General features: G+C 30.0%; 1 protein-coding gene across 1 annotated transcript; it reads left to right on the forward strand.

Annotated features, from left to right (window-relative positions):
* Positions 1 to 690: 690 nt before the first annotated feature.
* On the forward strand, positions 691 to 15,917 carry LOC105332967 (nephrin). Its single transcript, XM_066076096.1, has 13 exons — positions 691 to 829; positions 1,699 to 2,034; positions 2,597 to 2,772; positions 3,431 to 3,563; positions 4,962 to 5,078; positions 5,745 to 5,861; positions 6,707 to 6,985; positions 8,897 to 9,178; positions 9,604 to 9,771; positions 10,042 to 10,221; positions 11,950 to 12,258; positions 12,550 to 12,671; positions 14,617 to 15,917. The coding sequence occupies exons 1-13, from the start codon at positions 772 to 774 to the stop codon at positions 14,626 to 14,628; spliced, it is 2,289 nt and encodes a 762-aa protein (XP_065932168.1). The 5' UTR covers positions 691 to 771; the 3' UTR covers positions 14,629 to 15,917.
* The last annotated feature ends 1,134 nt before the right edge of the window (positions 15,918 to 17,051 follow it).

Raw genomic sequence — 17,051 nt, forward strand, 5'->3', positions numbered from 1 at the left:
TTTTAGATTATGAAATATACTTTTCTACAGATACAAATTGCATTAGATAAATGATTTCTTAAGAGAAGCTGAAGAACAATTGTAGAAAACTACACAAAATATGGCTTTTAAATGTTACCTCAGAGCCAACCTAAGCGAGACTTAAATGAAACTAAAACAAATGAAGCACACTACTTTTGCAAAAGCTTTTTGAAAACAATTATTGAGCTTAAAAACACCAAATAAATAATCCTTTCAAAAATAAGGTACCTTTAGATAAAAAACAAAGATATCGCACATAGCCGATTGTTTGATTGCATACCAAAAAAAAAATATGTTAATGATCCTGATTTTAATATGCGCAATACAGTATACATTATCTATGTACAGCCTCACATGCAGACCATTAGATGTAGAAATATTCAAATCTGTAGATATATGTACAAAAAAATGTGTGGATAAAATACTAATATTATGGAGAAAAATAAATATCAGAATAATATACTAATAACTAAATTTCACTTCAACTCAGCTTATGTCTAATTTATTAAACGTTTGTCTAGAGGATTGTCAATACAAAGTGTTCAGATCAATAGGATATATGCAAGGATTTAGGACTGAGACACCTCTATAGAGAGATGTATATGAAATAAATGACCCCTCGTGTGCAGGATTGGATCAGAATGTGTAATGAATCCGGTATAACAACAAAGTGCTCACACTGGATCCGTTGTGTGATCTTTACTGCTCATTTCACATTAGAAAATCAAGAGAAGAGTATTCTATCCTATAATGATGTTCCTAGTTCGTATCGTTTTTCTTTTACATGTAGTAGTATTTCAAGTGTCAGGTAAGTATACGTTCTACATTGTATTTATAGATAAATTATACAAGAGTACATACTTCAAAACTTTTAATTTGTTTGTTCTTTAAATTTAATTTAATTCAGTTGCACTGCTTGATTAGTATATTTGTTCTATCTTAATATATTTTACCCATTAAACCTCGATGCAAAACAAAAATATCTAGATAAAATACTAGCGAAAAACCAAAAGTGTTACTTCTTGAGCATATAAAACAAATACGGCTAAATCAAATGTAGTTTTTGTCTTCTGCGTATATATGTATGTGGTTGAACATTTAGGTTTCATATTTTTTTGTGTTCATATTTAAATTGATAAATAGATGAAAAATAGATAATGACCAACGAGAACAATGATTAAAATAAAACCAAGTCCTTCATCGAGAACCGATTTGTACGCAATTGGAGCGAATATAATCCAAGTTAAAATAAATCGGGTGAGATTAATATGGGGCGAGCAAAAGATCGAACGAAGATTCGAAATGCAGACGGTATTAAAACTAATTCAGTTGTTTACGTTGTTACCGGAATATTTCATCAAAGTTAATTTAAACATTATATAAAGGAAATTCCTTGTTTTACGTGAGTTCTTAGTTCTGCAGTTCTACTGTTTTGTATGAAATCGCAAGAATTTAAAATTGCAATTACCAATTTTTTGTTATACTAATTTTGTATAATTTGAAAATTTTAAACTATGAAAATAAAATCGATACTTAAAAAAAAAAATTCTCTCCTTCAGAATTTAAAACCTTGGAATTGAGCAGTGAATGAAAATGCAGTTAAGGAAATAAAACAAGAGACATAGATCATTGTTTTTACTAATGCACTAATGAAAATGGATTTTTATTTTCTTGCAGTTTCTTACAACATTTCGATTACTGGCATTGAAGATCTAGGAGAAGGCGACAATGCGACCATTACCTGCACTTTATCTGGCTTGTTGTATGAACCGAGTCTTACACGGTTTGTTCTTTTTTCAACGACTGGCGGTAACGAGGCCGCAAAGGCACTTATCTCCAATACGACCCTGTATACAAAGACGACGATTTATAATAACGTTTCCAAGACTTATGTTTCCAGCATTGTATCTCCACCCATTCCCATTGTCCGACATATCAATGGCAATGGTTTATTATGTACGAGCATTGTGAATACCACAACAATCAACAAAATTGAAGTATTAAATGTTAATTGTAAGTATTAACTGAACTCAGAACATATATAATTTATGTATTATATAATATTTCAGAAGTATAATTAAATTTTATATTGATGCTACTACATGAAGCATAAGTAATCGTAATAATCGAATTTATTATTAAATACACTTGGTTACACAGAATAGCCCCAGCAATTTTTATAAGTATAAAATCTGAGGAATAAATAAATTTCACAACAATTACAACGTTTTTTTCACGTTAATTTCCCCAACATGATCCTTTTTTAAGATTTCAGTAACTAATGCAGTTATATACGATAAAATGTATATCTTTCCTTTTATTACTTTTTAAAGTGAAATGATCCGTCGTTTATTCTGTTTTCCATAATGATATTCCACTCTCTGTATAATCGTTACATACTTATTATTGCTTATCTCAAAACAATCCGTTTTAATTTGTTTTATAAAAGCACGCACCAAACTGGGCAACTAGATAACATTTATATATATATATATATATATATATATATATATATATATATATATATATATATATATATATATATATATATATATATATATATATTGTGTTATAGATGCACCAAATATTGGAAACTTGAACCTTTGGGGCACGAATTTAGCGCTATCTGAAGGAAGAACAGGAACGTGGACCTGCTCCGTCACTCATTCCAACCCTGCTTCGACCCTTATTTGGCGAAATGACACTGAAACCTTTATGCCATCCTCACCTGCTGTTGTTACAAAAGCATCAGTAAAGTCATTATTGCTCTTTTATACTCATATAGAAAATATATGATTTGATCAAGTTTTACAACTCCTGTTTGGCAAAACCCGTCTTATGTTTTGCAACAATTCATGTATGTCCAAAGATAAATTATTGGTTTGAGAGCTTTAATCAGTTTTAATGTGTGTCATCCTTTATTTAATTTTCAAATAAAACATTTTGTGAAAAAAATCCTTCTTGGGGAGATAATTATATATTGTCTTTACGATTAAGAGAAAATCCTATGGCACTCCTTGAAATCAAGAGGGGATGATAATTTTCAAAGGATTTTACTAATTTGTGTTTTGATTCATATTTTAAAACAGTATAAGTTTCAACCCTATATGGTGGCTCATATAAAGTTTATTTGAAATAACTTTAATTTCTCATGTTTTAACACTATCCAAAGGGGGAAATAAGTGACAAGACTTTTAATCAAATGAATTCACACCAATGCTTAAAACAGTGCGAATTGGGATAATTAAATAAAAAAATGAGAAAACCCAAGATTTTGAAACGTTTGATTTGCATGAATCTTCAGTGCTTCCCTGTGTCAGGAACGATCGTTTAAAATCTACATTATATCGTTGACTCTGAAGCATGACTTGTATGAAATAAATTTAGCTTTTGTATTTTTTTTTTACAGAATTCTTATGAAACACGACAAGAGTGGTCCTTCACATACCATCGAGATCTGTCATTTACTAACTTCACTTGCATCGCCGTCGGCTACAGAAACCAGACCGTGTCAAAGACTATGCAGTTTGGAGATATATATTGTAAGTGTCCCATCATAGACTCAGAACATTATTCAAATTTTTGCGCTTTGATTTCATAATTTGTTAACATTTTGTTTTGTGTGTGTTTCATGCATATGATTTTTTTTCGTTACTTTTTGTTTAAAACTTTTTTTGAAAAAAAAATTGAAGCTTTTGCTATGGAATAAATAATTCTTTTAGGGGTTCTGCTTTGCTGAACAGTCCGTCCGTCCGACTGTCCTTTCGTCCGCCTGAGATCTCTTGTCCTATGCATATCTTTTTTGCTCTTCTTCACTTGGTCCAACCTGGTTCATACTTCACCAACAGGGTGCCCTTGGTAAAAAATATGCAGTTATTTTGAATGGACCTTGAACCATGTTTCTTTGTCTGAGGGTATAGTGTGAATTATATGAAACATTCTTGTCCGGGTCATATCTTCTCTACATTGGCCCATTCTGGCTCATACTTACAGACTGTCTATGGTCAAAAGGGTGTGCAGTGACCTTGAATGATATTTATAGGTTAAGGTTATAACAGACAACGCTATAATTCTGTTTTGAGTATATTTACTTCCGCCTAACCTTTTTCAGCTAACACGTCACATAAACTGAGCTTTTGAGTGGATTGTATGCAGTGACCTTAAACCAAGTTTCATATAAAGAACATAGAACAATTAATTATATGAAAAATCCTTTTTCTAGGAAGTCCTCTCTCCCCTCGGTCCAACCTGGCTCATACTTAACGGACAGGAATCCTTAGTCAAAGTCAAATATAAAGAACATAGCACAATTAATTACATAAAAAATCCTTTTTCTTAGCAATCCTATCTCCCCCGGTCCAACCTGGCTCATACTCAACCGACAGGAATCCTTTAGTCAAAAAATGTACAGTGATCTTTGATGGCTTGTAGGTCAAGTGTCAAAGTCGCATCGTACCACACCAAAATCCTTTTTTTAGAGTTTATATGTACTCTCTGTTTCGCCTAATTTGGCTAATACTTCATATACAGAGCTTTTAAGTTAATTGTGTGCAATTACTTTAAATCAAGTCAATGTTATTGGCCTAACAAATCCCTTCATAATTCTTTTTTAGATAATAGATTATTTCCCATTTGCTTAATTTTGCTTAGATTGGACAAAAATGCCTGTATGTAAGAAGAAATGAGATGGAATAAAAATTTGAAAAGGTCTATGCCAGCTGTAAAATATCTGAGTTATAGGTCAAGTTCAAAGCAAGATTCTCTGAAATGCTTTTCATCCTATTGTTCATTGTTTGAGCGGAGTCATTCGAAATGGCCACGATCTCAACAATTCCTACTTCTTACCATTTAAATCTATCTTATATCTGTTAATTCTGTGCTGTAGACATTTAAGTTTGCATCAGCAATTAGATAACCAATATACACCTTTTTTAAACTAGATGTCCCAGAGTTGGTAATACGAGGAAAAACAGTTCTAGAGGAAGGGGAGACTCTAAACTTGACATGCCAGGTGGTGGCAGCTAATCCAATGGCAAACGCAACATGGACTGGGACAGGTATCTATTACTAGTATTCATTTCTCGTTGGGAAGTTATATTTTGAACATTGGCTTAACTGTGTCAACTAGTCATATTGCAGTCTTTAAAGCGGGCTTAGACATAGAACAATACACTACTACGTTTATTCCAAGTATGATAATGGTGCCACGATAATTAATCATTACCTCTAACAAAATTCATTAAAAAATATTTACTTTTTACGGACATGATCTTGTTAATGATTCCAAAGTGTCATTTGGTGTTTGAACCATTGTGACGTCATAATTTACTTGATAGATATTTTGCCGTGCTTCACTTTTCTTTTGTAGAAAAGAAACAGTTTCTGGACATTCTATATTAGCCCATAAGAAAAAAATCCCGAAATCTATATTCAATTTGACATCATTTAATAGACATAATGGACAAAAAAGATTTGTAACTTATTTCCTGCATATTTCATTGAAAATGACAGTTAAATATGATTGTTCCGTGTGTTTAACGAAGAGTTAATTTCCAGTACACCTTATGAAACAAAGCTATTATTATGAAGCATCATTTTAAAAAAAAAATCTTGAATTTAATAAACCTGTAGGCACTTTTAATTTACTAGATCTTGACCGTTGCATGATTACAAACCGAGACTGTTGTACCCCTAAATCTAACATGATTATTTAAATTGTGTAGCTAGCGGGGTTAAGGAGATATCAAACATTCAGAAAAAACAAGACGGAGAGGAACTAACTTGTGAAGCAACAAACAGTGCCGGATCATCAAGAAAAACTGCACGAATAACTGTGCATTGTATGTATTTAACTGTCCTCTTCCTCGCTCTCTTATTTTCTCACTCCATCTCTCTTTCTATTTTATGATTATTTAGCAAAATGTTCTTTAACAAACCTTAAGTTTGTTTTCATAAAATTCACGTTGAAACAAATAAGGCGACAGAGTAAACATTTTTTAATATAAAAACTAAACCTTTACAAAAAGTATGCACTCTTATCAACACATTATGACGTATATCTCTATATCAACAAAACTTTCGTTACTTTGATAATACAGTAAAACACACATATAACGAAGTGCCAGAGACGGGCGATTTTACTTCGTTATAAGTTTAATTCGTTATATCAATCGAGTTAAGTCACGGGGAATGAAAATCACTTCGTTGTAAGCGTCAATTCATTATACGCGTGTTCGTTATAACCGTGTTCTACTGTACATGTATATACTTTGATATAGATGTAATTATCTTTTTTTACTCTAGAGATGATCTAATAAAAAGTTTTCAACTTGTTTTTAAATACGAGTAAAGAACCTAAAATATGTTGTTAGTTATACAATACTAGTATTACAGATTTACATCCACTGATATATCACTTACCATACTTATTTCTTACGCAAAATTGATTGTTATTCATAGATCTGTAGAAACCGAAAGAATAAAATTAATTTATCAAAACCTTCATCGACAAAGAAAAATATAATAGACTGCACGAGATAATCGAGAATATGCCAGACCTTTATTTCATTTTCAGAAGACGTAACGCGGATTATGCATTTTCTCTGTAATGATGTCACCTTCATATTCCGCATGAATCACCAAAGGATACAGTTTATTGTTTAAATACCCTGCTTTTGTCTTTCAGACGGTCCATATTTCTCCCTCGCTTCAAACGTTTTGGGACGAGAAGGAACCAATGTATCAATTGTGGCGACTGTGTCGGCGAATCCAGCTCCTACAAGACTGAACTGGAAAAGAGCTGGAAACGATACCGTATTGTCTACAAGCAGAATACTTCTCATTGAAAATGCTACAAAAGAAGATGCGGGGAACTATATATTGGAAGCAACAAGGGTCAGGCAACGAGAAAACAACATCACAGAGGACATCACGAAGAATGTATCTGTACATCTAGAAATCAGATGTGAGTTTACCATAATAATGGGATTTCCTTATTTATATCAATTTTCGTGCATTTGGAAAGAAAACACTGTTTTAATAGTTCATGTATTCGTTGCCAGTGATCTTATCAATGTTTTGAAATTGCACTTGAGTGACAATTTGATTTTATTGGTCAACTCTTAAATGAAATCAACAAAAATTGGAATTAAAAAATATGGGAAAAAATATTATACATGATTAGAGAGTACCTATACTTTTATCTTTTGCTGCCGTTCACATTATTATAAGACATGTTAAAATATAAAAAAAATGTATTATAAAAACAACAAAATTAATTATTGAATCCTGCGAGCTGTCATGCACGTTAAAAGAAGAACCCTTGTACAAATTTGATTAAAAATATCAACAAATTAGTTTAGTTATATTTCTTGGTAGTTTTATTGTTTACTCAATTTTGTGAAGACATTGAAGTAAATCCTAAGCGGAATATGAAGTCAATAAGTTAACAATATCTATTAGAAATGCATTTTATGAATAACTAGTCTAACAACATTAAAACTATTTGGACGGATAAGTGGAGAATTAGTGGAGAAAAAAACCCCGACCGATAGAAATGGACTTCAAATTGCTGAATGACACATTTTGGTAGGACAGACGTTAGAAAACAAGAAATAAAGGGCAAGTTTTGAGTCAGCAGATCGTTTGTACTTAAAAAATATTTGGAAAAATCAAAGTATTGAAGTACGGACGGAAGTTTATTTTATCGATTATTATTTTATATTTTAGAAAGAAAGCTATGTTATGTTTCATGCCAAGTAATTTCTTATATGCATTAGAATTGCGCACATTTTTTTATATTATGAATACTCGAACTTTTCCGACAAAAATTTCGAGAATCTAAGTGTTTGTGCAGTAATCGATATATTTCTGAGAAATTGTATGGATCAAAGCAATATTGAACTCTGGTTGACTCTTCAACAAGACCCTCGACTGTCGCCGATAATCTCCGATAATCTCCGACAAGCAAGAGAGATTCTCTGATTAATTATCGCCGAATTACGGGGCAGTCGGGCGTCTGGTTGAACAGGACTATATTGAACTCTGGCGTAGGAATACATACGACTACAAATATATCTATCTAAATTGTTCGTACCATTAAAAATCTTACTATTTTCAAGGTATTTATAAATCCATGTAACTTTCCTTGAAAGACAATTCTTCAGAATACAATACATCGAATTTATCAATCATTTTTAAGAACTAAATAGGAAGGAATTGATGGATCAGGGTATCGCCCACCTCCTCAACCGAAAAAATTCAAACTACACTCCATGCATCGCCCTCCCCGAAAATAAAGCTTGAAAAGCAAGCATGAAGTGCACCTGAAATTTAAATTTCTGCGTACCTTTTAAATTCTACCTCATATTCAAGCGGAGATAAGCATAGGCATCGGAACCAAGAAGGGGAGGGACTCAACCCCCTACTGTTTTTGCAAAGTTAGACCTAACCGTTAGGCACAAAGCATCGGACCACCCCCCCCCCTTACCCCCACCCTACCCACCACCCCACACACACACTTTCAATTTGCTTTCGACGGCAATGATAAGTTTGCAGATAGCTAGGAACATGTTCTTGTAGACCGTCCATTATTAGTTAATCAGTTAAAGTCCGAGGACTTTAGTTTTTCCTGCAATTATTCCTATGTAAAAATCAACTCCACTGAGCCCCACTCTAACCTCTTAAGTTATTGTTTCAAATAAATGGAATAATTACGATGTTTATATGATATTATAATGTTGTTCATATATATTCCACCGATGTCTCGCACTTGTAAAGCTTTATAGGTAAGCTCACTCAATCGTGAAATGGAATAAATTTTTATCACCATGACTTTAAAGACCATCTGTATTTTCAATGGTTTCCTACTACATAGATGGACCAGCCGCTGCACGCATTTCTCCCAACATAACGATGTTAGAGCTTGACATTGGATCATCTGTTCCCCATATCGTATGTACCGCAGACTGTTTTCCAACTTGTGACTTCAAATGGACACAACACTATAGAAACACACAGAGACATAGATCCGGAACAGCAAACCTGGACCTTGGCAAGGCTAGTACAGAAGTCATTGGTGACCACACATGTGAAGCTTACAACTATATTGGGGGACAGAAATACTCAGCTACGGTCACATTTCAGTTGCGAGTAAAATGTAAGAATTATTATAACAATTAGATGATACAAAATGAACTGTAATCGAACATTTACTGATGATTTTTCTCTTCATACGCACTTCGAAAAATATAATATTGTATGCCTATTTTGTTTTTTTAAATACCTCTTTTACGTGTATCAACTGGGTCTTTTATAATTTAATTCAAATTATTTTCATTCATATTATTATAATAATTTTTAAAAATCAAAAGATTTAATAGTAAAATGACCATCTGTTTGTGTTGAAAAGGCATCATAAAGAGTAGTAAAATTAAATTTTGAAGCATATTTAGGTTATATGTACAAACATCATGATAATATCTAAAATGATATAACTATTCTAAAAATATTGTTCAATTCTAAAGGCAATTCTCTTTGAATGTGCTATGTAACTTGATTTTTAATTTGTTTTGGTTTTTGAAGATGCTCCAACAATACAGACAGTATCCATCAATGGATTATCAAACACCCCGTTCAATGATAGTGGCGTCATTAGGATCACCGCCGTAATAAGAGCTTTTCCCGCACCATCGGCGGTGACATGGGGCATCAAGAACGATCGATTTACCAACCCGTTTAAACCATTAACTAGTAGGTGTTAAGCGTATATGTATATACATAAAGTATTTATTTGGTAGTCATTCAAGATATGCAAGAATTCATGATTTTTTTTCTGGTTTTATAAATCAGTGTTTTTATCTTTCAAAGAACTTTTTTTAAACAACAGATGTGGAATTTTTTGGAATTACAAATTGATTATTTTTTTCTTAATTTAACATAATTGTTTATTTATTGAACATTAGCAGTCGCAAATGTATCTTATCATGGTCTGCGTTGCCTAAAATCTTTGTTTTTTGATAGATGATTCCCGATACTACAGTAACAGAACTAATGACTGCTCTTATGACTGTGAAAGTACGGAAGTTCTCATCCTTAATCCCCCGTCTTGCACTGACACAGGAAACAAATATTCAGTATATGCAGCGAACGAGAAAGGAAACTCCAGTGTAAAGACAACACTGAACAGAGTTACTATCACATGTGAGATTTAATATGTTTCTACTCTTATTGATAAGATACATGAACCTGTTACCTACACTCGCTCTGTGGATAAAATTAAAACGTTTTGGATCTTTAATTAAATAAAGTGAAATGTTGGTGAAAACCGCGAATTTTAAACCATTAAGGGTTTAGACACTTTTCTAATATATCATTGATAACAAAAATAAAAACTTATCCTTTTAATAAAAGTATTTTTAGGATGGAATTAAGGCACATTCATACCTAAAATTTGCAACTTAGAACAGTAATTGATCAATATTTGAAAAACAACGCCGTGTAGCTTAATTTATAAATCCATACTTGTCATGTTTACAGAATGAAAGCACAATTTGACTACACTATAAACAATGCATATAAGCCAAAAAAATTAATCTTATAACTTAAAATTAAAAATTGCTTATCTTTATTTGTCCAAGTTGGGGATATACACCGCCTTGTACGCCCATAGCTGACCTTTTTCACACAAAATCTTGTCATACATCCGGTAGGCCACGAATGCAGTTTGAACAGAAATTCCTCTTAATTTTGATAGATCTTGGATCACATAAATACTTCCATAAACACTTTTAGACTTCCTTTTTGAATCTTGAACCATATCTTTCCTTTTCATTAGTATATATTGATATAGAGAATAATGTTGCACCGCACCTTCATAAGAATCCGCTCAAATTTCTTTAACAAATCAACGTCTGATAATTAACGTCAGAATTCTGACTTTCCTTTCTCCTTGCAAGTCTAGAATATGTAATAGTTAGAACATATGAAGAGAAATCTTCGTCATGAAGAATGGGCGGAGCGAAGCGAAGAGTAGCCCATTCTTCATGATAAAGATTTCTCTTCATATGATTTTACTGTCTTAGAACAGAACCCAGGCCAATGAAATCAAAGATCTGAGGAAAATACACCGCCCCCTATTGTGTCCAAATATTGCCGTGCCTTAACTGACATATCTGGAGCCCGATGTTTTTATTTACGTGAAAATTAAATAAGCTTTTATATTTTTAACGTGGACTTCCAATCAAGTCATGTTATAATGAATATGATTTAAGGTACTTCACTACACCTAGACTTTTACTTTGTAAGACACTACGTCACAAGATGGCGATTTAAATGTTTTGTTAAACTGTTTGTATCAATCGATTCAGGTGTATATCGTGATAGCTCAGAGGTTAAAGTATCAGGCTTGTGAACCGCAGGTCATAAGTTCGAATCCGTTTGGGGCTTTTGTTCATGTTTACTGAATGAAATTTTTGAAAATATCATTTTTTATTTAAAATTGCACATTTTTTAGCCTATTTGACACATATACTTCTTATCCATTATGCTATCTATCATAATCGAGTACTTTTCTGCTGATTTGAGAGAATATTTCAAGGTGTAGTGAGGCACCTTAAAGGATATTCGTTTTGATTAAATATTGATATCGTGTTAAGGTGTTAAATCTATACAGATGATTTAAAATATAACATACATTTGTACAAGGTGAGTAAATACATGTTTTCATTAAACTTTTTAACACTATATCGTTATTTATCTATCCATTACGTAAGTCAACGCGTATGAATTTTCAAAACAGTAATAATGATAATAATATTAATATCATTTTTTTGTAAAAATGGGTGGATGAGATAGATAGATGGATAATAAATAGATAGATAGATAGATAGATAAATGGAGTAACTGGCATCAGTGATCTGTTACTTTCAGGTATTCCTCGTCGGGTGTATTACAGTTTCACACACTTTAAATGTGAAGGCGAGGAACTAAATATGACCGCTTCATTTGTCTCAGTTCCCGGACCCTTTATAACATGGTACCAACAGCCAGACAATAAAAATCACGTCTACTATGAAGATTTCCGAGGGAATTGGAATACCCTATATTACACATCGCGATATCACGTCCAGTTTGTTACTTCTCAAACGTTCGGGACATACATGGTTGTAGCCGAGAATAGCAGAGGGGTTTCAAACGGGAGGGTTCTTGTTCAAGTGAACAGGAAACCTAACTGCACAGGTAATTGTAAATCGATGTCACTACACTATATACTAATATATATATATATATATATATATATATATATATATATATATATATATATATATATATATATTATACATTTGCTTTGATTATTTTTGTTTATGTAATTAAAAAAAGATTACTATTTTAATCTATATGAGATGTAAAAATAAGGTTGTAATATTATTGATACCACTAGATTAAACATTGAGTGTTTTAAAATAGTAAACTTTTCCTTCTTCTGGAAGCGTGAATATACACATTTTTAGCTTCTGAAATGCTTTGTAGAAGGAAGTACTTCTACAACAAGCAGTACCACAGACAGAAGTGATGCGTCTACCCTCATATACAATGGGGACATTATGACTAGAATAATACTGTATGTTGTCGCGTGCACAGTTGTTATCAAGGTAAGCTTGACATAAACATCATAAACTTTTTCTTTGGCATGTCAAACGTTGCAATATTCGATCTTGTCTTTATATATATGTATATATATATATATATATATATATATATATATATATATATATATATATATATATATATATATGTTCATTTGTATTGCATAATTTATAATTTTCCATTTGTATTATATATTTTTTTCCATTTGTATTGTAAAATTTTCATTTGTATTTCACAATTTTTTATTTGTATTGTATATTTTTCTATTTGTACTATGAAATTTTCCTTTTGTCTTCTATAATTCTCAATTGTAATTCTATAATTTCCATTTGTATTGTATAATTTTCAATTTCTATTCTAAAATTTTCGATTTGTATTGTATAATTATCAGTTGTATTCTATTATCTCCATTTGTATTGTATAAATATTCATTTGTATTGTATGATTTTCTATTAGTATCTATAATTTTCATTTGTATTCTATAATTTCCATTTGTATGGTATAATTTTCGTATGTATTGTATGATTTTCCATTTGCTTTGTATAAATATTCATGTGTATTTTATAATTTTCAGTTGTATTCTATTATCTCCATTTGTATTGTATAAATATTCATTTGTATTGTATGATTTTCTATTAGTATTCTATAATTTTCATTTGTATTCTATAATTTCCATTTGTATGGTATAATTTTCGTATGTATTGTATAATTTTCCATTTGCATTGTATAAATATTCATTTGTATGGAATAATTTTCGATTTGTATTCTATAATTTTTCATTTGTATTGTATAACTTTCAATTTGTTTTCTACTATTATACATCACGAGTAAAAAGTCATACAATACAAATTGAAAGTTATAAAATACAAATGGAAAGTTATAGAATAGAAATGGAAAATTTTACAAAACAAATAAAAATTATACAATACAAATGAAATTCATACAAAACAACTGGGAAATTATAAAATACAAGTGGAAAATCAAACAACACAAACAGAAAATAATAAAATACAAATGAAATCCATACAATGCAAATAGAAAAATATACAATACAAATAAAAATTATACAATACAAATGGAAAATTATACAATACAAATGGTAAATCATACAATACAAAAAGAAAATTATACAATACAAATGAAAAAAGTACAATGCAAAAGGAAAAATATTCAATACAAATGGAAAATTATAAAATACAAATGAATATTTTTACAATACCAATGGAAAATTATAGAATACAAATGGCTTATAGAATACAAATAGAAAATCATACACTACAAATGAATAGTTATACAATATTAATGGAACATTTTAGAATACAAATGAAAAATTATAAAATACAAATATAAAATTATACACTAAAAATGAATATTTATACAATACAAATAAAAAAGATCCAGTATTGCAATGATTGTCATGCCATAATTTTCAAACATTTTACAGCATGTTGTCGAAAAAGATATATTGAAATATTTAAATTTGCAACATTGAAGATATATGGAAACTTTTTACTAAGCTAGGTCAATATTTTATTTTTAAACAAAAAATCTTATGTATTGAAGATAGGCCTTAGCTTTCACTTTTAGATCATTTTTTCAACTTTTATTTTGTGTACGAATATTGTACATGTACATCAAAATGCAATTTGACAATGCATTACCTGTACATGTATAATTGATAAGATTTTATTGCTTATTTGGTACGTAAATATTAAGATACTTAGGGGGGAAAGCTTTTAATCAGAAATTTAAAGACTTCCCGATGCACAAAATGTTTTACAGTATAACCACATCTTCTGTTTTAAAAATACTAACACATGCGTATAACTTTTAGTTTATTCAATGTTTAGTAAGTAGTAACGGATTCTTATTAAGCGAAATTCAATTTCGTGTATTAAGCCTTCGTACTAATGTCATTTTAAAACTAAATTTTCAACTCTATTATTTCAGGCAAAGTACTAAACAACGCAGCACAATTAGAAAAGGATGAAGAATTTTTTAAGCATTTTGTCAAAAATATGGAACGTATTTTGTGAGCTTAACAATATTGCGTGTTTTGTTGTGATTTTTTATGGTCTATAAGAACTGCATGCTGTAATTAAGATAAGAATGTTTGATATAAAATACATGCCGGTATTTACAATACAGTTCAATATTTTTCAGAATAACATCAATGAAGAAAAAAATATAATACTAAATGGAAGAATAATTAAGAAAAAAGCTAAGATTTTTATGACATTTAATAAACATTGTATTTTTGGTAAAGAAGATTGATGGGTAAAACATGCCTGTTTAAGGACGAATAAGATACTGAAAAATTAAAAAATCAATAAATCTTATTTATTGATTATAAAAATAAATAAAATGAATCATTATAGATAAATGATGAATAATTTTATTTATTAAAAAAAATCATTGAAAACAATATATATTTAACATAACATATATTTATAACCATTAAATATGTAAGATACTTTGAATATTTTGATTTAAAGCAATATGAGCTGTATTTTTTAAAAATTTATTTTGCTGCAGAAACCTGCTCGTATGATAAGTCTGCATGTTACGTAAACTTGTATGGTGAATAAAATTTGAAAAATTCATAAATTTTGGTCAGAAGAAAGATTGCTCTTATCAGGAATAAATAGCAATTCAATTTTTGTACAGGACGACAATAATTCAATTTTGTTCCAATTAAGGCTTCTTAACGACTTTTCACACCAAAATACAGCTTACAGAATTTAAAAACCATGATTTTTTTTGTCATTTTAGAAGAAAAACACCTTTTCGTAAAATGAAATTTCAACATGAAAATCGCAGCTCATATTGCTTTAAACTGGAGTATATTTATCAAAACCTCCCAAAAATCTCATTTAAGAACTTCAATGACTTTTACTTTCTTTTATAGCTGGCCATCATACTTTTGTCATAGTCTATATAAGGTCTAATGAAAAACAAACCGATTTCAATCAACAAATTTGTGGAGTGTGACCAACTTTACATTAAAATTTCATATTTTGTATTTTCAAAAATTGAACGAGTATTGTAATGCTTAATAATGAATATGTGTTATTTTTTAATTTTCAAATCCTTATTTGTCGTATCCTACGTGAAAAATTCCAGTAACTGCATGACAAGTGATTCATTCTATTTAAAGTTGTAAACCGATGAAGTGAAGAGGGTGTGATGTAGTATTTTTAACAAAATAATGATTTTATAACTAAATGGTTACTTAAATAATAATAATTATATATATATATATATATATATATATATATATATATATATATATATATATATATATATATATATATATATATATATATATATATATTTCACAAGTAAATATACACAAAATAAAAATACTTTAATAAAGTTTGTTCCTCATTTATGAGTAGTAGAACACTTCTGTATATACCATACTAAATTAGATGTAAATGTGAAAAAAGCTTCACGGAATTAAAATTGGAAGCCTCTTCGGATTTCTCGAAATCTTGGATAGCTCAACATTTGTTGAAGCTAGAGATACCGATGCTTACCTGAATTAATATCATTCTCCATTCAATGAATTTTTGGAATACACATTGCATAGATATATACATGTACATATTAACTGTGATGTATGTATATCTAAACCCTTCACTTTGGGCAGGTATTCTTTACATGATGTTGGTACATATAAATGTTTTCGATGTTTATTCTGAATGAGTCAAAGTGGTTTTATGAATACGGAATCTAAATCTCATTTATCAAACCTCTGGAAAAAATATAACACTTTCATTGTAAAATATTTAGATATAAAAAACTATATGAAATTTCAGTTTATAACGTTTTATGGTTGAATAAGATAATTTCCCATTTTACCAGACCATAGATTTTTTTTTATTGAATTTGCATCAATAGATCCTAGCAATTTGGAAAACCTTTTTGTTTGTTTGCTTATTGTTTTTTTTTATAGTTTTTTTTTTTTTTGCTTTGATTAGTTGAATTTTTATTTTGTTTTGTTGAATATACGTCTTATTATCCAGTATTGCAGTTTGTCTTGCTGTGACAATAAATGTGATTTATAAAATTATATATTATATATATTGGACAAAACATTTTAAGATGTAAATATGGTACAATTTTAAATATTGTAATAAGTTTTGATCTCAAATACTAAATAAAACACGTAACAAAAATGTAAGCATATGTCTTGATTATAACGATTTTGCATTGAGCGAATTTCTCTGACACCATAAAAATAATGTGCACTAAAACCTGGATATGAAGGGATTAACAATTTAACCGTGGTAAGTTATGAGGATGTTAAAAGATTTTTTGCTGCATTTTAGAAGATTGTACAATTAAAAGAAAGTTATGGTCTAATTGTTTTGTTACAAAAT

Source organism: Magallana gigas, chromosome 2 (genome assembly GCF_963853765.1).
Source record: "Magallana gigas chromosome 2, xbMagGiga1.1, whole genome shotgun sequence".
In the NCBI taxonomy this organism is placed as follows: Eukaryota; Metazoa; Mollusca; class Bivalvia; order Ostreida; family Ostreidae; genus Magallana; species Magallana gigas.